This window comes from Phytophthora parasitica (assembly GCF_000247585.1).
Source record: "Phytophthora parasitica INRA-310 unplaced genomic scaffold supercont2.4, whole genome shotgun sequence".
Taxonomy (NCBI): Eukaryota; Oomycota; class Peronosporomycetes; order Peronosporales; family Peronosporaceae; genus Phytophthora; species Phytophthora nicotianae.
Window position 1 is genome coordinate 1,549,789 of NW_008648990.1, and position 27,375 is coordinate 1,577,163.

The window sequence follows — 27,375 nt, forward strand, 5'->3', positions numbered from 1 at the left end:
GAAAAACTATCTAGTAGTTGCCACGACAAAAACCCAGCACAATCCTACTGGGCGCCCTGCAGCCAACGCTCCAATCGCTGTCGACACGTGAAGACTACACCACCGGCTTGATGCGTGTCCAAATGGCTCCCATCGAATCAAGTTCGTTCCCGCTGTAGCCCACGAAGCCACCCAACTGGTAACCCGATGGAGCGGTGTCCTTGCCCTTGCTCCCGCTATCGTCCGTTGGAGTTCCGCCAGAGATGGTTTCTCCCTTATCGGTGGTAAACTCGACATACATGAGACGCGTTTTGCGATAGTACTTACCCCAGTGCGCCTGATACCCGGTGAAGTGTTCATTATCAGCAAGACAATGCGTTTTTGGGTCACCATCCTCTCCGCCGTGGTAAAAGGTGGTTTTTTGACCTGCCGGATCCGTCACATTGAGACTGACGGCATCCACGCGATCAGCAAAGCGGATTGTGAGGCAGTGCACCATTTGGTCTGCCGTAACGAGGTGGTAGTCCGAGTACTCGTCACCGTGGGGTCCGCCAAACGTTTTCCCGATTATGATGCCTTCTTGTAAAGCGGCAGTACCGACTACCACAATCGCCAATGCTGCCAGAACTTGGGGCGTACTCTTCATTGTTGTCTTTCGTTTCTGAATGAAGAAAAAGAGATAATGAGCTCGAAGTTTATCATAAATCTCGACTTCCCACGAACTTCAACACTAACTTGGTCAAAGCTCTTAATAAAATGGACGTTAATCCAAGGCGATTGCGGCACAACAACCGTCACCCGATCATGATGACGGTAATTATGACGTTGAAGGCGATCTTTTACTTCCAACAATCGTCATTACGCAGGGAGCATCAAGGAGCGACTATAGTATTTGAATAAACAATCGCCATCAATGCACAGATGGAGAGCAGTAGTAATTAAAGAACGACTTTGCAAGTGAGATACATGCAAACTCCGATACTCAATCACAGATGTCTAAATACTATTATAAAGTTTCGACGTACAATTCTGCATTGTTTTTAAAAAGCAAACGATGTCTACAGAACGGATAACTGGTTTGATTTTACTATGGACAAGGTGAGAGCGTAGCCAAAACAAAAAAGTCGGCGCAAGACCCTCCGACATGGGGCTCCCAGAAGATACAGAAGATTCATCTATGCGTTCGTTCTCCTCGATCTCTTGTATTTTCGCTTCAATATTATCTTCAAGGCCTTTTGTCTTCTACTCTGCATGAACCCCACCCACTTCAACTACGATATTTTGTTGATGTGTGTATGTCATATTTGTCGATGCAGTACCTTCCCTACTAGCTTAACCCTTTAACTATTTTACTAAGAACTCATAATGAATCATGATAATCTCTGTTCTTGAATGAAGGTCAAATATGCGCTTAAGATTCCAGCAAGTAATACTGCAGACCTGATACATGTTTTACAATGTAATTTTTTTGTAGTTGCTTTTGAATCGTGCCACAACCAGGCACCATGAGAAGACTTGATTAGCAGCGGCCATCGCTACAAGGGACTCCCTTAGGGAGTGGCGTGGCGGGGTTAAAGCTTTTTACAGGGGAGGCATATTGGAGAAAAAAAAAACCAGAGTGAGCCAGCCAATAGACCAGAGATCAGCTAAACGATCTCCCGACTAGAGGTTATTATACTCTTAGCGACCAATCTCCAACTGCGGGAACCTTCTCGCAACTTCAAAAACACAAATGTCTGCTGCAGCAGCATCTCATAAATCCCCTGTCATAGACATCATTGTTTACGAGTATTTGTGGCAGTAATCTTCATAAATATGATCATTTTTGCATAATATGTGGTGTATACAGAACTCTTTTGCATTTTCCTGCTCAACTCTTGTACACGTAAACGTCAAGACATTCTATATAAACGGCGTGCCGTGACATTACAACTTATTGTACATCATCTCTACTGTTTCCTCTTTGAAATGTGTTGATGCCACCACGCATAGATGGAACGAGGTTTAGATTTACGTCCCAAGGGCAGAGTTTGCGTTAGCAGTTCAGTGTCCCCACTTTTCAAAACTCCTCAATCTTCACAAACCTCGAGGAACCCACTAGACGCTCTTAAACCATGGCTTCCGTGAAGAAAACTGTTCTCATCACCGGCAGTACGCGCGGCATCGGACTCGCCTTTGCTGAGTACTACACCAACGCTGGTTGGAACGTCATCGGCACAGCTCGCGCCAACAGCAATATGGAAAAGGTAGGACATTACAGTGTACATGCAGGCACTTGTTGCTGATTATGGTATTCACTTCTGCTCTATGGACAGCTTAAAGCGCTTGCCCCGTTCAAGATGGTCACTATGGATACGAGCGACGAGGCTTCCATCCTCGAAGCATCTCACCAGCTTGAGGGACAGCCCATCGATCTTCTCATCAACAACGCAGGTATCTACAAGCCTAGTCTCCTGGAGACTGGCACCAAGGATGCCCTCATGAGTCAGTTCGAGGTGAATGCAGTCGGACCTTTCCTCGTCACGCGCGCCCTGCTACCCAACTTACAGCTCGCGGTAGAGGCGAACGGTGGTGCCTACGTCGTGCAAATCTCATCATTTATCGGCAGCATCGGCAGCTACACCAGCGACACTGCAGCCTTCTTTAAGCACGCTGGCTACGGCTACTCGGTGTCCAAGACTGCGCTGAACATGATAACTCGATCGCTTGCATTTGACTTGCAGGCTAACGGCATCGTGGTCGTGTCAGTGCACCCTGGATACGTGGACACGGACATGTCCGAAGGCAAAGGGGCGACGAAGCCAGCGGACAGTGTGGCGGCAATGACAAACGTTATCGCCAAGTTGAACCGTAAGAGCACTGGCAAGTTCTTCAACGTGGACCCCCACATACCCGTGACCGAGATTCAGTGGTAGGTGGGGCCACAAGAAGGTGGCTGAGCCCGGTTGTAAGAAGAATGGACCGCCTCACTAAAATGCAAGAATCTCACAATCGGTCATTTTTGAATAGCCACGTTACGTGTTCTAAATTGAGTGTGGAGGATTTCCACTATGCTGTAACATGCTATCTCTTCGCTCAGATGAAACTATTAATCACGTTAAACTAATCTCTTCCCCGCGTATAAATATTTAGTCAGCAGCACTCGGTCTTGTCAAAGAGGAAGAGCAGAAATGGAGTTAACTACTGAACATTTCTATTAAATAAAGTATGATTGTGTGTGAGTGTGCGTGGGGGGGGGGGGGGGGTCGTGCATGTTTAGTGGCAAATTAGAACCTACTTACACATGGGCTTGACATTGAAAACTACTCACTAGGTAAAAAAAAAAATGAACAGTAACCTTTATTGATACCAGACTTTATCAGGATGACCATCACTCACTCAGAAATAACTCTGTACAGAGATTCAATACTTTAATTCGCTGGTGTGAAACAGATCAGTAACGTTTAGTCACGCTACGGATGGATAGCCAACGTCCCGGATCTCTATTCCATGTAATATTGTACGAGAAAGAAGCAAAGCAGATTCGCTGATGATCACAGACACACGTGTAAACTTACAGAACACAGTAGTTATCTTACGATTCCCAACTGTTGGTTGTCATCAGGAATGGCGTGAAAGACAACTATTCTGGGGTAAGATACGAAAACGGCATTAACTGCCGTATACTGGCCATTCACCAACTTACCATCATGGCAACAGATCTGGAGTTCCTCGACCAACTAACCGCCTTCTTGGATACGGAGCCGATTGTTCGAGGCCTTACACCGCGCAAGTCTCAACAGATCGATGACCTTCAACAGCACGGATCTCCGTCTAGTTGGGGAGCAGATTCACCCCCAACTTCGGTAAACGAAAGCGACTCTGAGAGCAGTAGCGGTGTGGAGGAGGAAGCCCCAACCAAGAGATACAAACGAAGAATTGACGCTGCTGAACTAAGCCGTCGACGTCAACGATACCGCCAGCGTCAGAAACAAGCACGTGAGGAACTGCGCCGGCAGGAACGTGAACTGTCGACGCAGGTACAAGTAATCACCGAAACGAGGAAAGGAGCGAAGACGACAGCGCGGACGGATTTGGTACTTGCTAAGTCGTTCTGGAAGCGAGTGGCGCTGCACCAACGCGAACAACGACATCACGTGGAGGCGGAGAAAAAGCGGCTAGCTGCCATCGTGAATGCTCAGGCAAAGTACATCGAAAGCATGGGTGGCGTAGTACGCGAGTTTTTGACTTTACCATCATGTGGTTATACCATTCCTCGAAGCGTTGTGTACGACAAGGTTGATGATCGGAAGTGGCTCCGTCTCAAGTCATCCGACACAGCACTTTACGAAGCGTACCTTCAAGACCTTTACGATAGTCACGGTCGGGTCGACAAAGTACTCAACGAATGTGGCATAGACTCTCTACCTGTAAACACTATCAGCTCACTCCATCGACACAACCCGGACGGTGGAGTCGAGTACGTTCAACTTGTTAACAAGTTCCTGCAGCCTTTCAGCTTCGAGGACACATGCAGCAGTTTGTGGAAGATCGCGGATCTGCCCTATCGACATATCGACCGCGAGGTTTTTCGAGATATACCGGACTCAGACAACACTGTTGCAGTCAAATTTCGCGTCAAGAAGATGCTCAGTAAAGACTGTAGCGTATCGATCTTGAAACGCGTCGTAGCTCGTCGATTTGGCCATGAAGATCGCGTCGTGATGATATGGAAGGTCTTCTGGGAAGGCGAGGGAATCTTCAGTGGGATGGATATTGACGAGACCGCGTGGGTGTGTATTCGACCGTATTGCGACGACTCCCACATCGGCGCTATGACGGAGACGTGCACTCGACAAGTTCCAGTGCAGTACCTTACGTCGCGCAAGAAAGATCCGACAGTCCAAGCATTTTGGAAAATGACGCAGGAGGTAAACGAGGAGGACGAACGCGAGATTGTCCGCTTTCTGGCGAAGCTTCTGCGAAACGACTGTTTGCCAAATCCTAAGGTTGTTCTTGAGGAGTGACTCCATAAACTTTGTTGTTAATTTTACGCAAAATTTTCTGTCAAACTATCTGCCGTTGGAGTCTTGTAATACAATAGCAACCAGCATTATTTGCAATGGTTTGTTAACTTTGTAGAATTAGTGTCATCTGTTGGCGAAAATTTACTCGGTTCACTGATGGGCTAGAAGGAATATCTTCATGAGCTCGCACTATTCATCAACAAGCGAAAAAGTTGAAATTGGGATCCGTTACCATATATCAAGAGAAAGACACTTGTGTATTTGGTGTTTGTCAGTATCACTGTCATCACCGCGTTTTTACGGGCCACAGTACTAAACTAACCATCGAATATAGTATAAAAGTGGTGATTACGCGATGATAATCTGTTAAGATCAAATAATATTTGGTGTTTAATTCTCTCGAAGTTGTTGTCTTGAATTATGGCATGCTAATTTTTTACATAATCGCAATCATGGATACACGGGAGAATACCGGTAGTAGTAACACTTCGGTTGTTTACATAACTTGATCTCGTAATCGTCACAGTTTACGAGGAGCACCTCGTACATTTCACAAACAGCGGTGCTCTTTTAGGAAAAAAAAACTACTGAATAGGATTTTTTTTAACTCCAGTGAAATACAGCATGTAAAAGAAATAAGACTCGAGCTCCCAATATTTACACTGCTTTTCTACTCCATCCTGGTCGTTCTCGCCGTGAAAGGAAGTAATAACGATACGAAACAAGCTATTGGGGCTTACTAGATGCATCACTTTAGGCCGGGGGCTGCAGTAGAAACGGAGGTCATGACAAATTTCGATAACCGTAAAATCATCGACTGCAGCATTTATGATTTAATGCGGTAAAAATAAAGGTGAGAATTCGAATCGGGGACTCGATCTGAAGAATATTTTCAATCAGAGACGCACTTTTACCACACCACTTCAAAGTTTAATTTTAAAGACCTCGTGAAACTGCGGCGATCCAGGATAGTAGCAGCGTCTTCGATCACAACGGGAATCTTGTTCTCCAGCGCAGTCTTGGTCTTCTCATCAGACGCACGCCACTGCGTTTCTCTCATCTCATGTTCCAGCTCCATCTCCTTCTTCCCTCCAGCGCCGTCGTTCACTGTACTAGCGCGGTTGGGATCATGATGACGGATGGAAGTGTGCAAACTAACTACATTTGGTGATTCGCAACATAATTAATAACTAATATTGCCTCTAAATGCTGTCTTACGGCCACAAGTCGGTCCGCTAAATGCGATTGCTGGAATTTTAATACTATCGAGCATCGAAAATACAATTGTTTGACAGAGGTCTGTCGGAGTGTCGAGCGAACAGTTGCACTTGAAGCGCTCCATTTTAAATTAGTTTTATCAAAGAACGACATGCTCGTTTGTCTGTCGGGGTACATTGCGTTGAAGTCCTCTAGATACTTAGCCCAAAGCTTGAAATCTGAACTTGACAGAAGACCATCCGACGCCTTGCTAAGACGCGGCAGATATATAGTGCCATCGCGAAGTGTTTTAAAGTGAAGACCGTCAGTAGCTCCCGGTTTTGCCAATATAAACGCATAGAAAGTGTTCTCGGGAGAGTTTTTGCTGAGCAAATTACGTCTGTACTGTTCGTCCTGCAACTGCATTGCCAGTTTTACAGTACTCGGGTTCTTCATCGCTTCCTCGAGGATTCTGGCCACACCATGACCTTGGTAATATCTATATAATAAATTCAGCAAGCTCTCTTTCTTGTCGGGGTTCTTGTTGTTGAAGTTCTTGAGGTAGTTGAACCAAGTTTTGAACAGCGGAGAGCTGAGAACTTCATATCCTGTATTGTCAAAATTGAACACCTTGAAGACATGCGAGGGAGATTGATTGCTGCTCAGCAGCCGCTGAATCTGTTCAGCTTGCAATTTGGAGGCGATTTTCTCTGTTGATTGGACCTTCTTCACCGCGTCAAGCATACCAAAAACAGCATCATCGCCATAGAGAGCTGCTATTGCAGGGACCATCGAGGCTATCTTTGCATGATTCTTCTCATAAAATTCATTCGCGTACTTGGTCCACGCGATAAACTGCGGGTTCGTTAATAGGTCATCCACTTTGGCGTCGATCAGGAACATCTTAAAGACATAGCCCGGGGTTTTACCGTCGTTCATTCACCTCTGAATTTGCTCCGTCCTAAGTTTCGTGGCCAGCGCCTCAGTGGCTGACACCTTCTTCGCCATCTCGAGGACTCTTGACAAACCTTCGTCATCGTAAAGGGTCAACAAGGACGGGATCATCAATTCCTTCTTCGTAGGGTTCTTTTTGTTGAAATCTTCCACGTACTTCGCCCAAATGTAGAACTGTGGGTGGCCGAAAATCGTATCTTCAATCATCTTTAACCCCTCACGCCTAACCTTGTTAAGTCAAACACTTGTCCTGGAGACTTACCTCCGTAGAGCCAAATCCGAGTCTGTAGCTTGGTAGGAATTTTACTAATGCTTCCTTTAGTCACGAGATTTATCAGTTTCTTAATACTCTCGAAGCCGAAACTGTTACTGTAGACTCTCTCGTCGTCGTTCACTACTCTCAAGTGCCGATTGATCTGGTCTCAGCCACTGGGCCTGTGAAGTTTGCGGTGTTAAGATTTGCCAAGTTAGAGTCTGCAACCAGTGAAGCAGCGTCGACATTGAGAAAGAAAAATGCTGCAAACACTAGCATAACACGGTAGAAATCATTCATAGATCGTGGGTCCTGGGAAACGCTCCAGCGGATTGCGAAGTAGGAATTACACTGGTGCCAAGGATCAATGGCTCCCTCGTTGTCTCCCAGACGCTCACAGTGGAATGCTGCGACGAATAGTTGATTATTATTTTGCACGTTTACGCTGCAAAACCTGTTGGTGATTGGTACACACACAAGCAAAACGATGCTTACCGGTACAAACGAAGTACGTTTCAGCGCTCCGATCAAAAGAGTGGCGCCTTATGCTTGTTTTGAGCCGTTGTTTGCTCCGAGATATGTAGTACCCGCGATGTTGTCGTCATCCAAAAACTATCTCCTTTTTTTGGTCACCTCCAGAATGGCTGTCATTTTATCGGTTGAGGTATTGCTAACTTGTAAAATGCAGCCTAATTGAACTTCTTTAAGCTGTATACGTGCGAAAATTTCAGAAGAGTTTTAGGCCTCAATTCGCCTCGATCACTTCGTTTGCGGTCTCATAGGTCAATAATACGGGAAGCCGGATGCCATCGGACTGTAAAAAATCGAGACTGAGGAGTCCGGAGGAATTACATCGCCTGATTTTTTATTTAGAGAATACATTTTTCAGCTGCGCCCCTCAGTGCGTATTCTCTCTTTGGATACTGCGAGTGCGTCATTGTCTCCTAACAACAAAATTTAGAAGTTATCAATCCCATCCAAACCGTCGCGTCGGATGGCGCCGCTCAAGATTCTCATCGTCGGGCCCAAGGAAGCCGGCAAGTCCACAGTACGCTTGTTTGACAATTGCAATTGGCGTCTACACTTCTCGCTCATGTTGTATCTGTGTCTAGATCGCCAATTTTCTCGCCGAACATACGGACCGCCTGGGTAGCCAAGAGCGCTATCAACCGACTGTTGGTGTCCGTATCCTCGAGCTCGAGAAGGGCAAAACGAATGTGGAGCTCTGGGACGTGTCAGGAGACCAGAAGTAAGCTGAGGCATAGAAATAATAGCATACTCGGCTAATTCGTTGATCCCCTTTCAGCTATGAGGCGTGCTGGCCTGCAGTGATGAAGGAGACAGACGGTGTTATTCTTGTCTACAACCCGGAGTCTCATGTCCACGAGAGCGAGGCCATGCTCTGGTTCGTATTAATCGTGTGCATGAGTGATGTTTGAGTCACTATACTAGTGTTTGTGTGCAAGGTACGAGTGGTTTATTCAGAACGCTGGCTTGGACAGTTCTCAGTGCCTCGTATTCGAGCACTCGACGGGGAACAATAATATGGCAATGCCACTGGCTTCGAAATCTCGTCTGCCGAGCCATTTGCGTGTTGTTGCGACTACATTCGACACCCCCAACGTTTTCAAGAGCGAGTTCAGTCGACTCGTTACTGCAGCTCTCGAACGCCAACAGCGCCGCAAATAATGGTTTCATAAACCCGATAGGCCTAAAAAAAACTGCTTAATCGATTCTCGTTGCTATAGACTGGAACAACCTACTCGTTTGATTGCACTGTCAGTAGAGCAATCTCCTCTCCATCTTCCGCGTCACTTTCGCCTTGTTTAGCTTCGTCAGCTTCTTGATCTTTCTCAACGCTACCCAGACCTCCGTCAAAGCCGTCGCCACCAACGTCAAGATCCAAATGAGTGGTCTGTGGCACACCTCCCCATATCCCTGGAGCTGCCCCGATTGCTGTTCTTTCACCCGCTCCTGCTGCAGACTCTGATTCCTTCGCAAATGTTTGCCCTGTGCTGCGATAGAGAGCTTCTCGGGTAGGTGAAACAAGAGGAGCGACCACCTCTGGTGATACGTATGAGTAGCTTCCGTCGCTCTGGTCCACCATTCGCTTCACTAGGAAGTAGCAGCAAGCTCCACAGACAGCGACCACCGCTACAACACCGATGATCCACCACAGCCACAGAACTTTGTTCATAAAGTCGCTATCGCTGTGATACGGAGGCATCGCGCCAACGTATGCACAAGTACACACGTAGTCAGCTGGCGATACGTTGCAGACGGCGTTAAGCGGACAGCAACACGGGAGTTCATGACTGGAGCGATCCATCCAAGTGCCACAGAACTGGCCTGGGCCATTGCGAAATGCTTGAGAACAGTCTCCAGTACTGGCACAAAGCTGACAGCCTGAAGGTGGCGTCGTGACATCGCCGATATCTCCGGGACTCAAAGCAAGAACTGGCATGACCAGCAACATCACCAAACAGCATCTCATCACGAAGGTCATTTTTCTTTGCTGCCTCGTCCCAACTAGCACTGTGGAATTCGAATCTTTACTGTCTCGTCCCAACTAGCTTTGTGCAACTCGGATTATTAAAAAATAAGATTTTTTAAATTCGAATTCCACAGCGCTACTTGGGACGAGGCTGCAAAGTAAAATGAAAGTGTTACGAGCTTCTCACAAATTCACATGATATTATTTTTTGTGTTGGTAAGAAATGGGGGACATTCTAGCAAAAATTCTTGCTGGGTTGTCTGCTAACGTCGAAATCGTTATTTCTAAAGTACACTAACAGTTAATCTACTTTAGTAGTGTACACAGTAAGCCGTGGATCACCTCACCTGCGTGATTTCCGAGTTAACTACATTGTGATTCGCATTGCTGGACACAGCTTCAAGTCTACGGTATAAACTATATAATACACGTATAGACAAGTATTGCTTGCACAATACACGAACATATCCGTCCACGTTGTAAAGGACCTCCTGCCATGGCACTTCCAACCATCAAAGTACAGTTTACCCTGCATGGAAAAGCAACATTGATTTGCCTGAGAAACAAAACCAAGTGTATACGTGCACTGTATACATGGTCATGTTTCAAACCAATCAGCGATTTAGAACAGAATTTCATCCAATCCCAGTAGCTCCATTACTCAATTGCATTCCAAAAAACACACTTAATCACGATGAGCTTCCTGGAACGCGAGGAGGACATGGATGCAATGCTGGCGGAGGCGCTGGCCTTTATTGACGAGTGCGACAGCGACGGTAAGCGTGTCAAGAAGTGCACGTCTAAGAAACCCGGCACTTCCAGCTCAGTCGTGCCTCGGAAGCCACAGAAATCGAATAAAACCCAACAGCGGGTGGGTGAAACACAATGCTACTCAACATTGCTGCAGCAGCGCAAGAAAGCGGAGCTGCGCGCACTGAGAGAGCAGGCGCTGGAGCTGGATGAACAGGTTAAGCTGCTGCTGCAGCGACGCCAGCAGAGACAGCGACGTCGAGCAGAGAACGAGAAAAACCCAACAACCCAGATCGCTGACGACGACAGTCGCGAGTGGTTCAAGAAGGCGGTGGGTGAATTCCATAAACGACAGAAGGCAGAACGAACCAACAGGAAACTCAAGGAGATTTGGGCTAATCAGACCAAAGTCAATGGGGCCTTTCGCCACTTGGTGCAGCGCCGCTCGCTGCTCTATGTAGGTGACAACCGGATCAGACCGGAGTTTTCTATTTTACTAACGGGTTTTATTTTTTTTCACTCGGTTTTATTATTATGAAGGGCAAGGATTTCCTATTCGAGGATGAAGCAAACACGCCACTGGAGTCTTCAGTGGCGGACGAGACGATGACCATCATCTCGCAGCTGGAAAAGAGTGTGGAGCGGCTGTATTTGACCTCAGACTCGGTGTTCCCTCCAGACCTGCCAGAAACGATATCCTGCAACACGAGGGTGAACCGCAGCAGCGACACAAACGGCAACTGCATCGAGATTATCACCACAACGCCAGTGTCCAGTCCGCTGCATGTTGCAGCGGATGTGGTGTGGAAAGACCTGAACGTCAAAAGTCAAGATCCCGAGAGAATTTACAGCTTCGTACGTGGACAAATACACATGGGAAGATATTTTTATATTACAGTCACCTAATTTTTATATGATAATTTTCTAGATTCGCGGACGTAAGCCAGATTCGTTGGAGAAAAACTTCCTCATCGCTCTGCATAACCCGTCGGGTGTGTTGAAGATCGACGGCTTCCAGTTCATGCGTAAGTTTGAGGAATCCGACCGCGTGGTGGTGATCAAGCACAACATCTTGACTCTACCACACATGGGACTGAAGTTCCGTGATCGCTGCTGGATCATCATCTCCCGTTCCAAGTCAGACCCTGCACAGGCGTCTGTGGCTCGCACTTGCTACCAACTGTATGCTGAAGGCGCGGAAAGTTTCTCATCAAACGAAGACGTCGTGCACACAAGGGACTATATCCTCAGCTCACTCAGCGGAAAAGTGCGACGGGATCATCAAATGCTGCAGAATCTGCTCATTGAAGAGGATCGGCGCAGAATTGTCCCCATGACGGCGTAAAAGGAATGTGCATGGCTACATTTTGATAATTTCCGTGGTGTAGTTTACGTATTGAAACGTTTCTTCCCTATTTCTATTCTAACCAAACTGTAAAATTACGGTGCTGAAGATGACGCGAGCAAGAACTCGTGCGGAAACCAAGCGCCGGCGCAGCTCCAGCGTTGGAGACGCCACTAGTGCTGAGTATACGGAGCAGCTTTACTCAGCGCTCACGGCGGGCGCGCTGTGGTTCCTGGGTGTCAAAGATATGGTTCAGTTGCTGGGGACTTGTCGGACGCTTCGATTTGATAAAAGTGTGGGGGTTATGGCGTTAAGCAATTGCAGTGTCGGGGTGCATTTACTGCATGGTTGCAATGGCGACTGGATGGATTTATCACTGCAAAAGCAACAAGAGTCGACTGCAGAGGAATCAATCTTCTGGTCCGAATGTCAGGAGCACATCCACGTTGCCAGGAAGAAGGAACTTAACCGTCGCTTAATGGAAGACAATAAATCCTTGGACTATTCCCGAGGACAGGGAGCTCAGATGCTATCGCTTATCGGCAAGATGGAGACACGACTCAAGCCGTTTTGCAGTCGCGCGTATGTGGCTACTCCATTTGGAGAGTTCTGCCGTGCTCGACCCGTTATTGTGCCACTGGCCGCTAGACCCGATAAGGAGTCGAATACAGTGTGGACGATGGAAGATGCTCGAAACGCCTTAAATTCCATGTGGGATCGTCTCGGAGACGATTTTACGGCACCGAATACGGCATACGTTCACGTATCCGAGTTAGGGATGCACTGGGAAAATATTGCCGTGGCAAAAAGTGAAACCAAAAGCAAATGCAACTTTTGCGATGCGGCAAAAAAGGCTGTTCGGGAATATCGGAAAGAAGCCAAGACATTGATGGACGAGTTCTCGCGAGTGCTGAAGAGCAAGCAAGTGGAGTGGCGTGCAGAAGGGCTTGACGACGATGAGATGCATGAGCGGCGCAGTTTGCTGAAGGCCGATTTGTTTCTGGAAGACTCGTATCCGGATCCGAACGCAGCCGAAAGCACAGCGGACGACATCCTGGCACACATTTGCGAGCACGACAAGTTCCCCGTGGTCCCATTCGAAGGCATGGCCAGCGGTCTTGAGAGGAAAAACGACGACATTTTCAACGCGCTGGCGTTAGAGTGTCAGGACCTGTGCGACTCGTTCTACCAGCCGCTGAAACACAAGTTGGCCACTTCGGTGGCGCTCTGCGGCCAGCGAGTGCATCGACCGTGGATGGATACGGGCGAGGACGTCGGGATTATCCGGCGCGAGCTCATTGCCGGACTCTCTTCAAACGGATTTTTGGTCGGAGTGTATGTCATGAAGGCCGTGGAGGGTTAAACGTAGTTGCCACTTTGAAAACCGAAATTAAGGAAATTGATAATTTGCCAACTTGAGTTGCAACTTTGTGCAGCCATTTCGGGTTTTGTCCTGTCTGAGTGACATCAGTCGTCCAAATTGCCAGATGGCGAGAATGACTGGCTGGCAATTCCCCTGATAATGTCCATGTCACATCCAGACCCAAAGGTGAAGAAGCATTAAATACATGCCGGTCATGAGCTCCTCGGCAACAAACAACCATGATGAGATGGAGAGCGCATTACTATGCTGGCACTGGTGAGCGCGTCTCAAGGCGTCCGGATAGTCGCGGAGTTTCAAACGGCATCTCGAATCTCCATCTGCGCGGCGTGATGCCATTCTCGCGCCCATGATCCAGTGTGAAGATGGTGGAGAGGCGCAAATTTGCTGGGTTGGTATAGGGCCAGCTGTTGCGCTCGCTTCATTTTGTCAAAATTGCTGCAAATACACTGAAAGGCGTTTTTGCCACTTGCCAAAAGCAACATTTGCCTTTTCACCCACGTTACAGTCGCCGCCGTCTCTACAATGGCAAATCGGCAAGTGTTGCAATTGAAGAGGAAAGTTTTGCCCATGCCCTGGCCAATCTCTGCATCTCGTAACAAGAACAGCCGTTGCTGGATGAAACATCAAGTTCAGCAGGTGAAACATAGAGTCTGACGGGTAGGGGGGGCCCAATTGGGTTGACGGTGTTGGAGCGAAACTGAATTTTGGCCAGAAGAACGGAGTCGGCGCCGCTTTGCCGAGAGCGCCTTATTGCCAGTGCTACCAAGGTGAGCTGCAGTACCAAGCTGCTATCCTCGTATCCCCATTGCAAGTGACTGACCGCTGTGCTGCATGCTTCGTCCTACAGCAGGAATTCTTCATTGGCGAAAAGCTCCCCTGTCGCTTTAGACACCGGCGACAAGCAAGGGCACATTCTCAACACACGTAAGTTGCCGGCGACCAACACTCACGTATATTTCCACCACAATGAACGTCACAGCCAGCTCACCTTGCGCTTTGGCCACTTTCTGTCGCTCTTGGCTTTAGACAATGAGCTTTTCCAAACCGAATTTGCCACCGACTTTGCCAGTGGCAATCAAGAAGGAGAAGGAGGATCCCTCCGCTCTCTCCGGCTCCGTGTCGATCCCCGGTAGCAATGGCAGCATCCCGCGCAAAGACTCGATTGGCTGGGGCGCCGACGATTTCCTGGGCATGATTTCGCACACGCCGCCAGCTTTTTCGCCCGGCAGTTTGACAATGCCCATGACCAAAAGAGGGCGCAGTGGCAGCATTTCCAGTCGGCTTCTCAGCGCCTCGGACTTGGAAGAGCGCGGATACATTGACAGATACCAGAAGGGTGTGCTGAAGGTGCGTTTAGACACTAAATGCGCATGTTGCAAGTTTGTGTCTAAATTTTTTTTGCACGATTTTTTTTTTTTGCCAGGATCTAATTATCAGTGGAGATGAAGCATTGCAAAAAGCACTGGAAAAATTCGACGCCGGCGACCCGACCACACTTGAAGCCATGTTAGACAGTGGAGCGCTGAATCGAAAGTCGTCGTCTATTGATCTGCTGGACGATTTGGACTTAGGTTTCCTCAACGTTGGGTCTCTGGGCGATACACCGAAAGATGAGGTTGGTTTTTCATGAAAAATTTGCAATTATTTGCAGTTGCCTAATTTTTTTATTTTTTTTTTGCAGTTTCAATCGGGTGGACGGAATCAGTCTCTGGACGAGTGGGACGAACTCGGTTTCGACTCTTCCTTTGCGGATGTATCGGCTCGGGATATTCTAGACGGGGAATTTTATAGCTCTTCGCTCGGTGCATCTTTGCCCAATTCGTTGCCATCCATGGGTTTGGGTATCACGCCACCCGCGGGTTTCAGTTTTGCCGAAGATTTTTTGGAAAATCAGGTGAAAACTGAGCCAGGAATCAAAAGTGAAGGCAAAAATGATAGCGGTAGCAAAACTAGTACTGGAACCACTAGCACAGCCAGCTCTGCTGCCTCAGCCGCTGCATCGAGTTTGTCAACGTCTCGACCCATCGGTATCCCCGGCGCTGCAGGGGCTGGCGCTGCCCGGCCGTTTGGTGGAGTTGATAAGGGCAAGGATGGCCAGAAACAGAACTTCGTAGGCGCCTACTCCCCCGACTCTAGACGGAAGCGCATTGAGAAATTCCTCGACAAGAGACAGAAGCGCGTATGGCGAAAAGAGGTGAAATACGATGTGCGCAAGAATTTTGCCGACTCGCGACTGCGAGTGAAGGGCCGTTTCGTGAAAAAGGAGGACGAGCAGTTGCTGCGAGAACTGCTGAGCTTTACTTAAGGCGATGTTCCACCGGACGGGTACCGAAAATGCAACGCAGCGAGCAACTCGACTGCCAAATATTGTTTGGGCACTATTTTGATCCTCGTTTTACCCATTTTTACGAGAATTGGGTCTGCCGAGGTTGAGCAGCCTGTCGGCAAGTGAGATGCGATGCGTTGAATTGAGGAGAGAACACAGGGCGGATCGAGTCGGCAAAGCTGGTCTGTACGACTTAGCTGCTCGTGTGGACTTGATCCGTTGATATAGACGCAGGAAGCAAATGGGAGGAAACAAAGGAATGAGGATCTGGAGCATTGAGAGATGGAGCTGAGGAGGTGGTGCGTGAGGCGTAGTTTATTGGGGACGAGGCGACCTCTGGAGTGCGTGCATGGATTAGGTTCCGGTCGGTCTCGGTATAAGATAATTTGCAGACTGTTTTTTTTTTCATTTTCATTGCCGGCATTGAGGACTAGTTGCATCTAAACGCGCACAATGACATTTGCTGCAGAGATCAACCACGACGTTTTGAAATTCTCAATCTTAACAATAGCAATTCTGCAGCAAATTCTGACTTTGCAATTGAAATCAACTACCATTATCAACTTGCACTTGGCAACCATTTACCTTGAACAGTTTACCTAAATTGGTCGAAGTCTGCTATCCTAACGTTTGTGCGGTAAGAGGGTAGATTTTTATGGTATTCTCTGGATTTTATATGGTATTTAGATTCAGTGAACGTAAAAAGTAGATCAAGCTATAAGACCTGCCCTCTAATTACAGATCACTGACAAATTTATTATACCAGGCAGCTAATAACCAGCATTGTTAAATAGAGATCTTCTTCTCTCTTTCACTGACAAGTGACAATACAATGTTGTTCATGTTAGTCGTGCAGTAACGACCCTGCGAAAGTCGATCACATCGTTTCGTGATGAGCTTCAACCAAAATCGATCAGCCAAGTTGCAGTGCAGCTTTACTCATATCGTTAGTCAGCATTGGTACATGGGGAAGTGTCTGCTCTATTTTCAGGTAGTCTTTGCTGCACGCCAGCATTATGCCAACTCAGGCGAGGATCGTGCCGCTGCCGTGATCGGTTGCCCGTTAGCACGTTTTTGATCGCACCGCTGTCCCAACTTGATTCATGCGGGTGCATTGCAACTCTTTGCGATCAGGAGCTTTAATAGTCTCTTTTGCAGCCGATAGGCCTCTACTCTCTCAATAAATGAAGACATTAACCAGGATATATTTGTTCATGCAAGCGTAGCCTCGATTGACTAGTATTTTGTACCCGTCTGATATCATAAAGATTAACATGCATTGCCTATAACAGTCTGCAGTTTCCAGCTAATTTGTACGGCAAGTCTACGAGCAGCATATCCCGGTCTTTATATTGCAAGACACTACGATTCGAAAGTTTAACGCAAATGGAGTTGGTCAGTGATGTACTCTACGTCATATCGCATGATAGTGGACCACAATCGCTCGTCGAAATGTCCACTCTGATCAATTTAGAGGCTATTTGGGCACAATTTCCACTCTATTAGCATAAAATCAGCTCCGCCCACAGTTATAAGGTCAGCCCATTTGACGAAATTGAACTGTCACTGCATATGCACTTGTGTACCAACTTAATAGGGTTCCCGCAATGCCCTGTTACAAGCAAAGCCTGTCAGTACATTGTGCTGTTCTGTACGTGCAACGCGGTTTCAATCAAATAATATCAACTATTCCTACAAAAATAAAAAGATATTTTGCAGAGATCATCGCCTGCAACAGAAACGTGCAAACTTCAACTATGAATCAATGCTTGCTGGCCTCGATTGCGTCCTCGGTCTCTGTTGACGAGAGACATTCCTTCATCTACCTCGCATCGAGAACGAAGCAGTAGCAGCAATAACTAAGATATGACTATTCTTACAAGCACCAACAACGACGTTGATGAAAACCCTCGATTGGTGGGGCTACGTATGCTCAAGTCGCAAGCTCAAACGGGTGAACGGCGTCGTCAACTGCACTTTGAGCAGCATACAGCTGCCAACAAGGCCGAGCACAAAGAGTCAAACGGCATCGAGAAGAAGAAGCTCAGGCACAAGAAACGCAACTTTTTTAAGTGGTTATTCACTCCGTTAGTGTCGACGAGTCGCCAAGTGGCCCCTCCCCCTCCACCGAGAGTTCGTGTCAAGATCCCCATCGTCTACCGCAATGGAGAGCACAAAGGTGTGATCGTAGGTGGACTACGAGTGCCCTTCTCACGCCCCATGCAGGCCAATCGAAGGAGTATGCTACTGTCCCAAGAAGACGTAGGCAATGGTATCCCGGAAGACGAGGAGCTCCTCCTTGAATTCCCGAACAGACTAGGCTGGCAAGAGTTCGAACTGCAGGATACTCGTAAGCGGGAAGAGAAAAAGAGATTGAAAGAGGAGAAACTAGCGCGAGAACTTGCCAAATGAGTAACTGGTTTTTGAATCTTTATCCGAATGTGTACTTGTTCGTACGGAATCAAAACTTTGACTTTGAGTTAAAAGTCTCCACCAAAGTCTCCACCGCCAAAATCACCACCACCGTCAAAACCTCCGCCCCCATCGCCCCCATGATCAGCTAACGCGTCTCCGAGCAAAAACCCACCCAAAAGACCCGCTGTACCGCCCAGTGCCGCGCCGGTACCAGCACTCATGCCACCCCTACCTCTGCTTTGGCCATAGTATCTGCCATATTCAGGCCTAGCACTAGCGTATCCTGGGGCGCTGGCATACGCCGTGGATGGGGCCCCGTAAGGCTGGCTGGATACATCTTCCGCTACGGGCGCAGCAACCGGAATTTCATTCTCAAGTCTACGATCTCTGAGCCGCTTGGACGCCATAAAGCAACAGCCACAGCAGCAAAGCAACAGCGCGAGAGAGCCAAGCAGCCACCACAGCCACACCAGACCAATCCCTCCATCATTTGCATACTGCGGCGAGTATCCGCAGTTGCAAGCGTAGTTGGAAACCTTGCAGACAGCGTTCTCTGGGCAGCAGCACGGACGTCGGTCGCTCTGTCGATCCAGCCAGTTGCCGCAGAATTGTCCAGGTTCGCCTCGGTAAGCCCTGGAGCAGTCGCTTGTGTTGGCACAGACCTCGCAGCCGGACTGCACCTCGTCGTTTTGCCCCGTAGTCACGGTTAGCAGCAATGAAATGAACACGACGACGTGCCAGGATCTACTCATTGCCGCCAACAGCTCTGGCACAATGAACAACACCTAAGAAAACCTCGTCCCAAACTGCGTTGAAAGAGAGAAAACGAGTGACATGTGAAGAAATAGGTCTTGAATATTTATCTGCAATTTGAGAAAAGCTTCTGCCAGCCTCTAATATATCAAGAACTGGCCGTAGATCACGAAGAAGTAGCAATAGCCCTAACAGGATCAACAGCATCCAATCCGGTATGCCTCCTTCATCATCTGCAGGCAAGGGAAAACAATAAAGTGGTTTTGTCCGCCGGAAACGTATTGCAATCAAAAGGAGCAATTGCATGAAAGCTAGATATTGCAATACCCAGTTCTGCAATACTCAAGTACAGCACTGATCTACAGAAGTCGTCGCTATCCTCATTCATCAGCGTGTGTCTACGAACTCCATCAGCTCACGGTGGGACTGGGCCGTGTAGGACTACTCATCCAGAGGAGGAGAAAACCTAGCAGTACCTCGAGGATTTTGCTGTCCTTGTACACTGCAAAAATACTGCTACGTAGTGCGGAATGAAGTAGCGAGCGTGGGCCGGAATAAATGCCGAGCAACGCTACACCTGCTACATTCAGCCGTGCTAAAGAAGCGATAAAACCTTGAAGAAATATCTAGGAGTAGAGCGAGGTGAGCTTAAAATGTAAAGTGACATTTAAGAATTACAATTTTAATTGCAATGCCCAATTGCATGAGCCTCACGGATTGTTATACTGATCTGCACACTTTGGCACGTAGTTACAGGCGCAGTTGTAGACATTGCAGACGGTATCGCCTGGGCAGCAGCACGAGCGCCGATCAGTCTTGTGGTCCAAACCAGTTTCCGCAGAATTGACCAGATTCACCTCAGAACAGTCACCCACTCTAGCACCCACCTTACAGCCAGACTGTTCGTCATCAGTAGCGCCACCAACATGACGATGGAAGACGACTTAGCTCGAAAAAAAAATCTGATAATGCTTTTACCGAGAACTCTTTGTTATAATTATTATTTCTCTCGCTTCTCCACCACCACCGAAGATACTGCCACAAGTGCTGCTTAATCTCCCTCCTCCGGTGGAGGTTCCATCATGGTGGTGGTGACTACGACCCAGTCCATATCAGCTCAAGAACCGGCCGTTGGTTCCGAGGCTTATACCACTTCCACTACTCCCAACGTGGCGACCATAGTCGAATACGTCTGTCTAGAGACCGAAAGTGCGTTGTCCTCGTCTAGATCGCACATGTACCAGCAGCACAGCGATAACAGCGATATTCCTTGCACCTCCGCTAACATCCACATCACGACAGACCATTCTCTCCGTCATCTGCATTGTTCCAGCCAGTTGCCGCAGAATCGGTCAGATTCACGTCGGTAGGCCCTGGAGCAGGCACCAGTGTCAGCACAGACCTCACAGCCAGGCTGTTTGTCATCGCTTTGCCCGCCAAAATAGTCACGGCAACACGGCAACAGCTAGCCATTGTTGCCAAAGTGCTACGCAGCTTTCATTTAGAAAGGTCGCAAAGTTCCTTTGACAAAGAGGAAATGACCAGCGCAAAGTGACTGACGGCTACAGATCCGCGTGGCGAAAAAAGTGGAGAAGGCGAGTTGAAGTGCAATGGGGACAGCCCCATGCGTATGTGACTGAGGCCAGCGCGAGTCGGATGAGCCTCTCGCCGCAGCACTGGACGGCTCTTAGTGACGCACCAACTTTTTTTTTTAGCGGAAGGGCCATGCAGCTTCTTGTCAAAGGTCATCTTGATGGGCCCGAGATCAGGTGTTGTCATTTCGCACTGGAGACACAGTAGAGCCTGTCCGTCATGGGCACTGGACCACGTGACATGAAACGCAGCACGGCGCCGGGAACTCGCGGTGCTGCAGTTCACTAGGCGGCAACTCGGGCTCAGTTTTTTTTTCCTGGACGCTTTGCGACGTTTTGTTATGGAAGTAGAAGACTCTTTCTCGCCCGGAACTGGAGGCGGTTTGCTTCGCTCGCTGGTGTTTTGGTGTTGCAATCGAGCGACCGATTCGACACTTTGGATTTTTTAGCGAGCGCAGGCCTGGCTGCCGATGGCCTCACCGTGGCAGAACAGGATGGCGCGGAGCTGGGCTGGAATTTTGATGAAGAGAGCATGTAATAGCGCGGCACCAGCCATGGCGTTCCACGCAAACAGACACCGTGCGTGCGCCGCAGAAAGGGTCTCTAGGCACTCGGCTCCGGGCAGCCATGGCTTTGGAGCACCGCTCTGAAGCACTGCAGCATTATTGCGTGCGTCCTGCTCTCTAAGGTGCACTTTTGCCAAGATCTCGTTGAAGTACATGTAGTTGCGGTCAGTCAAGCGAGGGGAAAGGCCCTTGCAATGGGACACGTAAAATGAGTATGGACTTGAAGCGATCCTGGCTCGGCAAACATGCCGCGATGGCGACGGCGACGCCGGTGTCCATGCCACCAGGCTGTGATGGCTTGTTGTTGCGCGGGAGACGAGTCGAGCGAACCCGGCTTTGACGGTGTCTCGATAATGCTTGCTGCATGTATTAAATACATGTATTGCTATTGTCGCCAGTACAGTAGATCGCCCGCCTGCCATCTATCATAAGTCGTAGGATCATCTGCGGGTACCACACGTATCGCAGCGTGGGTCTGCTGCTCCTCTTCCTGCCTTTTAGATGCTCCATACTGCTGCTGCTGTTGATGAACCCCACAGCCTGGTGTGCTGATGCCTTTGATGGTCACAGACGGATCCTCTCTTTACGAGGCAGTCTTCGCCAGCTGCTGGAGCGGAGTGTTGACTCGAATGGGCACGAATCCAAGGCGCAGCGCCATGCTCGCTGACCTTCGCCTTGCACTTAGGCAAGGCAGAAGACTCATCCTGTCCCGATGCTTGGCACGCACGCACTCGCTCCTATACGATGGGGCGACTGACGTACTGGATTGTTCGATTGTGGCTGGGGGAGCGATCCGGAGCCGACAGAACGTGCGTATAGAGCCAAGTTTGAATTTTGCCGCCAAAATGCTCAGTAATGAGTTAAATAAAAAAAACAATAGTAGAGACAGAAGTTAACTTTTATGAGGAGTGTTGTCTGCTGGTTTGCGGGCTAAGTTTGGCTAAGAATTAGTCTGTGCTTGGAATAGCGGTGCTTAAGTAATGCCTGTAATCGATTGACTCGAAGAAATCTTAATTCAAATAAGGCAGCCCCGATCACCAAGCTGCCGCATAGTGCTTACTGCACAGGTTGGAAAGACGGTGGTTGGATTGAGGTCATCATTGCAGCAATCTAAGCAATCTCCGGACGCACCGCCCCGGATTCCGTTGTGAAAGCCGTTGCTGCCTATCCCGAGCATGAGCGGCATATCCTCCCCATTCCTTCTCGCTCTTTAGTGGATCGATTCGCAGATTGTTCTGCTGTATCGATGTGTTCCTCCGCAAACGAATGCAAAGCCTCCCAGCCAGACAAAGCGAAACCAAACGCATTCCAGACATTCGTCCAGGTTTCCGAGTTGAAGCGAGGGGGGGGGGGGGGGGGGGGGGCCCTTTATTCAGGGCACATTCTGGCAGCCGTATCATTTACGGAAAAGAGTGGGATCGCCGAGGTACCTGCTGATTCAGAAAACGGGCATGACACATAAAACGGGCGGCGTGGTCCGACTCGTCTGCCTTGCGGCTGGAGGCCGAGCGAACGACAGCCGCTGCGGCCGCAGGGTTGTCATTCCGAAAGTTGCTGGCAACTCGACACACACCCCTCTCGGTCGTGGCATTGCCAAGCATAACGACCATCACTCCCGTCGCTTTTAGCTGTTAAAAACCTCTCTACCACATCACACATATCCCAATGAGCGCCGAGACGCGGAGCCCCAGCGCGTCGCCCAGCGCCAACAGCAGCGACGGCGACGCATCTCCCGCCAATAAGAACAGCGCGGCGGACGGCAAGCCCAAGAAGTGCCGCTTCAACGACTGCGACAACCTCGCGGTGGACGGCACCAGCAAGTGCGCGTTCCACAAGAACCGGCGCCAGTGCTGCGTCGAGAACTGCACCAACCAGGTCTACGCGCGCAAATTGTGTGTGCGTCACGGCGGCAAGAAGCAGTGCCAAGCGGATAATTGCGAGGCGCACGCGCGCGGCGGCGGCTTCTGTCTGCAGCACGGCGGGTTCGTGGTCAAGCGCTTCTGCATCGTCGAGGGCTGCTCCAAGCAGGCACACGCGCGCCAGAAATGCGTACGTCACGGCGGAGGGCGCCGCTGCAAGGTGGACGGCTGCATGCAACACGCGCGCGCCGGCGGTCTATGCAACCGCCACTCGCACGGCCACGAGTGCCGCGTCGAGGGATGCAACAAAACCGCACAGCACTCTGGCTCCATCTGTTTCCGTCACGCCATGGAGCTGCGCGCGCACGGCGAAGAAGTGCCCGAGCTCAACATCTCCAAGGGAGGCCGACTCAGCAGCAAGAAGCGCCAGCAGCAGCAGCGCGAGCAGCAGATGAAGCAGGAACAGTTCCACCACCAGCAGATCCAGCAGCAGATCCACGCGCCGCAGCACATGCAGCCGCACCCGCTCACTATTCAGGTACCCCAGAGCCAGCCCATGCCGCCACAGAACCAACAGCAGAGCAACCCGTTCGGTCTGCCCCTGAAAATTAATGTGCCAACGACCATGCCAAAGTTCAATCTGCGCACGCCACTCGGCAACAGCTTCCCCACGCCCCGCAGCCACGAGTTTTCGCTCTTGATGGGGCTCCCGTCGCCACAAATTGACAACTCGCAGCTTCCCAGTGTGCTGGCCATGACGAACTCTGGAGCTAACGCCACATCCAGTGGACAGCGCACGCCAGGTCTCGACAGCTTCCTTGCCAGTGGCCCCCCCAGCGTGTCGCGTGGCAACGGCAACTATCTGTCTCTGGGTCTGTTCCCTACGCCCCGCCTGACCGACCGGACACCCGGTGGAGGCGAAGACGCCATGATGAGCGACTACATTAAGCTCATGGGCCCCGACACGCCCATGAACTTCCACCAGAACGGCCACTTCGGCGGAGGTGCCACGCCGCTACTCGAGAACCTCGGCAACGTGTTCGAGCACAACCAGCACAACCAAAACAACGGCAACAACGCGCCGCGCAGCCACATGGCGGCAATGGCTGCCGCTGCTGCGGTCCACGGCAACACGCAACAGAGAATTAAGATGGACTTCTTGTCGCCGCGTGGTCTAGCGGCACACAACTTCCAGAGCCAGGGGTTCCCCACTCAAACTTCTGGCGAAGGGATGGCTTCACACGCGTCCGGATCTTCGGACTACGCGGCCCAATTCTTTGTGGACAATAAGAACGACAAGCGTGGCCACATGAAGACATCGAGTGTCTCTGCCGCCACGACCCCCACTCCCAAGCCGACGGGCGTCACCGCCGCATAGGCTGAGAGACTTTTTGAGTGTGAAACAGAGTGAGTGAGTGACCCAGTGACGTCCACTGATGAAAAAAACACGAGCCCGACGGCTACAAAAGACTGCAATTCGTGGAAATTGCAATGGCAAGAGCGGATGGCCCCGACTCGACGGCGCATGCGGCGCTTTGAAGAGCGGTCGAAGCTCCTGCCACCTCCTGATAGAAGAACCGTGTCCGCCGATTCCACGGACTTTTTGGTTCACAAAAGTTTTGGCCCTACAGATAAAGTACGGATGAAAGTAAAGTAAAACTTGACGATTTTGCAGCTCTTGTTGTCGGTGTGTTTTTCCAGTATCTTTATCGATAAATGGATCGTCACCTTCGTCCCGTTGCGCTTGACACGAGTGGATCTTTGGATCTTAGTCCACTGGACTAGCGAGAGGCTCATCTTGACGACGCGATGTTCGACGGACGTCTGCACTGACATCCCATTGACGTTTACAGTCCTGGAAAGCATGTGCTTGGGTGGTTGTAGCTTGGTCGTGTTGGCCGTTTGCAAATTGACGATTTCGTTGGCGCTGGATTGATGGTTCTTATCAGCTTCCCACTACATGTACACGAGGAAGTTGAGAACTAATGTACGTGTATTTGTCAGTAGGAATTTGGGCACTGGGAAGTGTCTTCCCTAACTCATTTGTTTTTTACCGTGTAGTGTTCACTGTCACCAACTCTTGCTGCCACTGCCAATGCGAGCGCAACTTCATCGCCCACGTGTCCAGCACATCTTCCTGAATGAACTTGATATCGTTTTCCACCGCCGAAAACCCTTCCTGTCGCTCGACAAAGAGTTGCAAGTAAAATTTCACTTCGCACTTTTCAGTTGTAGTTTTCGAGATGACGGACCAAGCGTGACTGCACAATTGCAGTCCTTCAGTCGGAAGCAGCAGCTTGGATAGCCGAATATGAACGATTTGCTCTTCCTCCTCGAACCATTGCAAGTATTGGAGACCGTGGGTTGCCGTTGTGCGACTGGGGCATCGAACAGTTAAGTCGAAGCTCTTGGCCACGGCATCAGGTCCTCGTTCATTCATCTAGAAGAACACAAAACACGTCAGTAAAATGGAGAAATAGGTCGTTCTCTCTCTCTCTCTTTTTTTTTAAAGAGAACAACTCTTTTTGAGAACTTACGTAGCGGTACGACTTGTCTGGCATATTGCAGGGGCCGTTGAGGTCCTGCCACATGACGTCGCTAACCTGCTTGAGCGAGTTCTCAACTGGAACCCTCGCGACGAGTTCGATGATTCTACCGCCAAACACGTCAATGCCGGGCTGCATACTGCAACCGAAAGACGGCACGTTCTTATGGGAAAACAAAGTCTCGGACAGCGAGTACAGATGTGGTACAGCTTGGGCGAGTTGTTCGACTAGTGCGTGACTATTATCAAGACTTGAGAGTGCTGTTCGAGCTGTTGGTGGGCTTTCAAACACGAATTTCTTCTCCTGCTAGAACAAAATTGTTAGACAGTGGTTAGCAAGACGTGAAGTACAATTAGCTACGCACACTAAGCGCAGATTCATCTTGGATGACCCCTAACAAGGCCCTGTTGAGCTTAACTTGATGCGCCAGGACGGCCTTGAGTTTTCTGTTGATGGTCTCAGCCATACGACGCTTGCGAAACTCTTCCAGTGCAGTGACGCCCATTGATTGCTACTCTGTTTCCGCTGTTGTGGCGAAATTCCTCGCTCGCCGTCGACGGTACGAGGGTGTTTCACTCGTGCCAGTCACTCCTCTAGGATAGGGATTTGTCTGCTTAGTTCAATTGCCTCTGCCTTTCTCCGACGTAGTCGTTGAGTCGAGTAGCCTGGCTTGTTCTTTCGTTTTCTGGACGGTTGATTTGATGCCTTTTTCGGTCTCGGACGGGATTTTGCTGTGGCATTCGACTCATCGGGTTTGACTTCCTTCAGGCCGATTTGAAGATCATGGCTTGCATCATTATCCAGAACGCCCAAGAGCTCCGCGACGTCCGACAGAGTCACATCTTCCAGGTCTTCTGGTAACTTCAGGTCCGAGGTGTTCATCGTTGTGAGTGCGTTTTTACAGTGGGCGAAAATGTCGAGGACGCTTTTTTGGCCCTATCATTAAAATACACCAGTCGATAGGTCGATTCTAGCTATGGATGAATATCGTTAAACCTCCGACTACACTTGAGCTCACTATTTGTGTTATTGACCAATCAACACGCCTGATTAGAATTTCAGCGAATAATACAACAGCATAGACACGATTTTAACCAATCCCATTCGAGTCGAGTTTGTTCATATCCGCTCCGACATATCTGGTCGGAGCCATTGTAGCTGTTATTGATATTCCCATACAAACATGTACTCATTCGCATATTTCACAAATAACACGCAAGCTCCGACCTCTCCGACACAGCATGAGCCTCACTGACCTCGCACCCACCAACACGAAGCGTGCCCGCCAGAGCGCGTCTCGCTCCTTCAAGACTTTCCTCGAGGACGAAGGCGTGACGTGGGAGTACCTAGAGGTGTGTATGAAGCGCGACAACGCTGCAACCGTGCTGGAAGCAGTGGTCGACAAGTTTGGCATGCATTTAGCCTTCAAGAAAGGTCGCAACGGTCAGCTCTTGGCTAGACATTCGGTGATGCAGTATTATCGACAGGCCAAGAATTGGCTGCTGGAGCAGTTTCCACAGCTTCGACCAGCGACGGAGAAGAACCTTCTCAAGAAAGGGCAAGTTCTGGAGCGGTACTGCATGAAGCGCGAGTCCGGTACATTTGTCAACAAGGCGCCGGCGTGTACGAAGGAGGCACTGAAGAAAATGCTGACGTATCTGTATTCAACTGCTTCTACAGCGTCCGATTATCAGGACGCAGCCATCTTGTGTCTGCTTTGGTTTCTCTTCGGACGCGCGTCTGATCTCACATTGCTACGGAAGGAAAATCTGTCGATCGGGTCGGGGAATATCTTTTTTGTGCGTTTCATCCGAGTGAAGACATCCGAAGAGCAAGGCCTCTCTCTTTTTCCAGACGAGGATTTTGCCACTTGCCCACTGTTGGCCATTGCACTAGCGTTGGCGACGCAATCGGCACCCAGCGCTTCTCTCCTGAGCCAACTTCCCGAGCAGCACA

At 49.5% G+C, this 27,375-nt stretch overlaps 16 protein-coding genes across 19 annotated transcripts; 9 read left to right on the plus strand and 7 right to left on the minus strand.

Moving 5' to 3' along the window:
• Window positions 1-94: 94 nt before the first annotated feature.
• Window positions 95-625, minus strand: PPTG_03430 (hypothetical protein; the record flags this gene model as incomplete). Its single annotated transcript, XM_008896105.1, has 1 exon — window positions 95-625. One exon carries the CDS (start codon window positions 623-625, stop codon window positions 95-97), a length of 531 nt encoding a protein of 176 aa, XP_008894353.1.
• A 1,468-nt stretch (window positions 626-2,093) lies between these two features.
• Window positions 2,094-2,894, plus strand: PPTG_03431 (hypothetical protein; the record flags this gene model as incomplete). Its single annotated transcript, XM_008896106.1, has 2 exons — window positions 2,094-2,225; window positions 2,295-2,894. The coding sequence occupies 2 exons, from the start codon at window positions 2,094-2,096 to the stop codon at window positions 2,892-2,894; spliced, it is 732 nt and encodes a 243-aa protein (XP_008894354.1).
• A 774-nt stretch (window positions 2,895-3,668) lies between these two features.
• On the plus strand, window positions 3,669-4,985 carry PPTG_03432 (hypothetical protein; the record flags this gene model as incomplete). The annotated part of the gene is made up of 1 exon (XM_008896107.1): window positions 3,669-4,985. One exon carries the CDS (start codon window positions 3,669-3,671, stop codon window positions 4,983-4,985), a length of 1,317 nt encoding a protein of 438 aa, XP_008894355.1.
• Window positions 4,986-5,895: 910 nt separating this feature from the next.
• Window positions 5,896-7,121, minus strand: PPTG_03433 (hypothetical protein; the record flags this gene model as incomplete). Its single annotated transcript, XM_008896108.1, has 3 exons — window positions 5,896-6,143; window positions 6,204-6,233; window positions 6,314-7,121. 3 exons carry the CDS (start codon window positions 7,119-7,121, stop codon window positions 5,896-5,898), a joined length of 1,086 nt encoding a protein of 361 aa, XP_008894356.1.
• Window positions 7,122-7,343, minus strand: PPTG_03434 (hypothetical protein; the record flags this gene model as incomplete). The annotated part of the gene is made up of 1 exon (XM_008896109.1): window positions 7,122-7,343. The coding sequence occupies one exon, from the start codon at window positions 7,341-7,343 to the stop codon at window positions 7,122-7,124; it is 222 nt and encodes a 73-aa protein (XP_008894357.1).
• A 1,010-nt stretch (window positions 7,344-8,353) lies between these two features.
• Window positions 8,354-10,030, minus strand: PPTG_03436 (hypothetical protein). Its single transcript, XM_008896111.1, has one exon. The coding sequence runs from the start codon at window positions 9,893-9,895 to the stop codon at window positions 9,149-9,151; it is 747 nt and encodes a 248-aa protein (XP_008894359.1). The 5' UTR covers window positions 9,896-10,030; the 3' UTR covers window positions 8,354-9,148.
• Window positions 8,384-9,078, plus strand: PPTG_03435 (hypothetical protein; the record flags this gene model as incomplete). The annotated part of the gene is made up of 4 exons (XM_008896110.1): window positions 8,384-8,437; window positions 8,502-8,638; window positions 8,696-8,794; window positions 8,856-9,078. 4 exons carry the CDS (start codon window positions 8,384-8,386, stop codon window positions 9,076-9,078), a joined length of 513 nt encoding a protein of 170 aa, XP_008894358.1.
• Window positions 10,031-10,577: 547 nt separating the features above from the next.
• Window positions 10,578-11,978, plus strand: PPTG_03437 (hypothetical protein; the record flags this gene model as incomplete). Its single annotated transcript, XM_008896112.1, has 3 exons — window positions 10,578-11,090; window positions 11,174-11,488; window positions 11,562-11,978. The coding sequence occupies 3 exons, from the start codon at window positions 10,578-10,580 to the stop codon at window positions 11,976-11,978; spliced, it is 1,245 nt and encodes a 414-aa protein (XP_008894360.1).
• A 109-nt stretch (window positions 11,979-12,087) lies between these two features.
• PPTG_03438 (hypothetical protein) lies at window positions 12,088-13,341 on the plus strand (the record flags this gene model as incomplete). The annotated part of the gene is made up of 1 exon (XM_008896113.1): window positions 12,088-13,341. One exon carries the CDS (start codon window positions 12,088-12,090, stop codon window positions 13,339-13,341), a length of 1,254 nt encoding a protein of 417 aa, XP_008894361.1.
• A 491-nt stretch (window positions 13,342-13,832) lies between these two features.
• PPTG_03439 (hypothetical protein) lies at window positions 13,833-16,263 on the plus strand. Of its 3 annotated transcripts, none has more exons than XM_008896114.1 (5): window positions 13,833-14,129; window positions 14,213-14,286; window positions 14,389-14,709; window positions 14,786-14,977; window positions 15,044-16,263. In XM_008896114.1, exons 3-5 carry the CDS (start codon window positions 14,392-14,394, stop codon window positions 15,665-15,667), a joined length of 1,134 nt encoding a protein of 377 aa, XP_008894362.1. In that variant the 5' UTR covers window positions 13,833-14,129; window positions 14,213-14,286; window positions 14,389-14,391; the 3' UTR covers window positions 15,668-16,263. The 3 variants fall into 3 exon arrangements, with proteins under 3 accessions (XP_008894362.1, XP_008894364.1, XP_008894363.1); XM_008896116.1 differs by having other exon boundaries at window positions 14,048-14,129; window positions 14,210-14,286; window positions 15,044-16,137; XM_008896115.1 differs by having other exon boundaries at window positions 14,048-14,129; window positions 14,210-14,709.
• Window positions 16,264-17,311: 1,048 nt separating this feature from the next.
• PPTG_03441 (hypothetical protein) lies at window positions 17,312-18,921 on the minus strand. The gene has a single exon (XM_008896118.1). It carries the CDS (start codon window positions 18,853-18,855, stop codon window positions 18,169-18,171), a length of 687 nt encoding a protein of 228 aa, XP_008894366.1. The 5' UTR covers window positions 18,856-18,921; the 3' UTR covers window positions 17,312-18,168.
• On the plus strand, window positions 17,488-18,150 carry PPTG_03440 (hypothetical protein). Its single transcript, XM_008896117.1, has one exon. The coding sequence runs from the start codon at window positions 17,555-17,557 to the stop codon at window positions 18,098-18,100; it is 546 nt and encodes a 181-aa protein (XP_008894365.1). The 5' UTR covers window positions 17,488-17,554; the 3' UTR covers window positions 18,101-18,150.
• Window positions 18,922-20,893: 1,972 nt separating the features above from the next.
• Window positions 20,894-21,305, minus strand: PPTG_21292 (hypothetical protein; the record flags this gene model as incomplete). Its single annotated transcript, XM_008896545.1, has 1 exon — window positions 20,894-21,305. Exon 1 carries the CDS (start codon window positions 21,167-21,169, stop codon window positions 20,894-20,896), a length of 276 nt encoding a protein of 91 aa, XP_008894793.1. The 5' UTR covers window positions 21,170-21,305.
• Window positions 21,306-21,458: 153 nt separating this feature from the next.
• PPTG_21293 (hypothetical protein) lies at window positions 21,459-21,943 on the plus strand. Its single transcript, XM_008896546.1, has one exon. It carries the CDS (start codon window positions 21,566-21,568, stop codon window positions 21,908-21,910), a length of 345 nt encoding a protein of 114 aa, XP_008894794.1. The 5' UTR covers window positions 21,459-21,565; the 3' UTR covers window positions 21,911-21,943.
• A 621-nt stretch (window positions 21,944-22,564) lies between these two features.
• On the plus strand, window positions 22,565-24,665 carry PPTG_03442 (hypothetical protein). The gene has a single exon (XM_008896119.1). It carries the CDS (start codon window positions 22,680-22,682, stop codon window positions 24,249-24,251), a length of 1,572 nt encoding a protein of 523 aa, XP_008894367.1. The 5' UTR covers window positions 22,565-22,679; the 3' UTR covers window positions 24,252-24,665.
• A 183-nt stretch (window positions 24,666-24,848) lies between these two features.
• PPTG_03443 lies at window positions 24,849-26,385 on the minus strand. 2 transcript variants are annotated; one of them, XM_008896121.1, is made up of 3 exons: window positions 25,784-26,385; window positions 25,411-25,722; window positions 24,849-25,313 (listed from the first exon to the last, which is right to left on the minus strand). In XM_008896121.1, the coding sequence occupies exons 1-3, from the start codon at window positions 25,922-25,924 to the stop codon at window positions 24,924-24,926; spliced, it is 843 nt and encodes a 280-aa protein (XP_008894369.1). In that variant the 5' UTR covers window positions 25,925-26,385; the 3' UTR covers window positions 24,849-24,923. The 2 variants fall into 2 exon arrangements, with proteins under 2 accessions (XP_008894369.1, XP_008894368.1); XM_008896120.1 differs by having other exon boundaries at window positions 25,411-25,725.
• Between the last annotated feature and the right edge of the window lie 990 nt (window positions 26,386-27,375).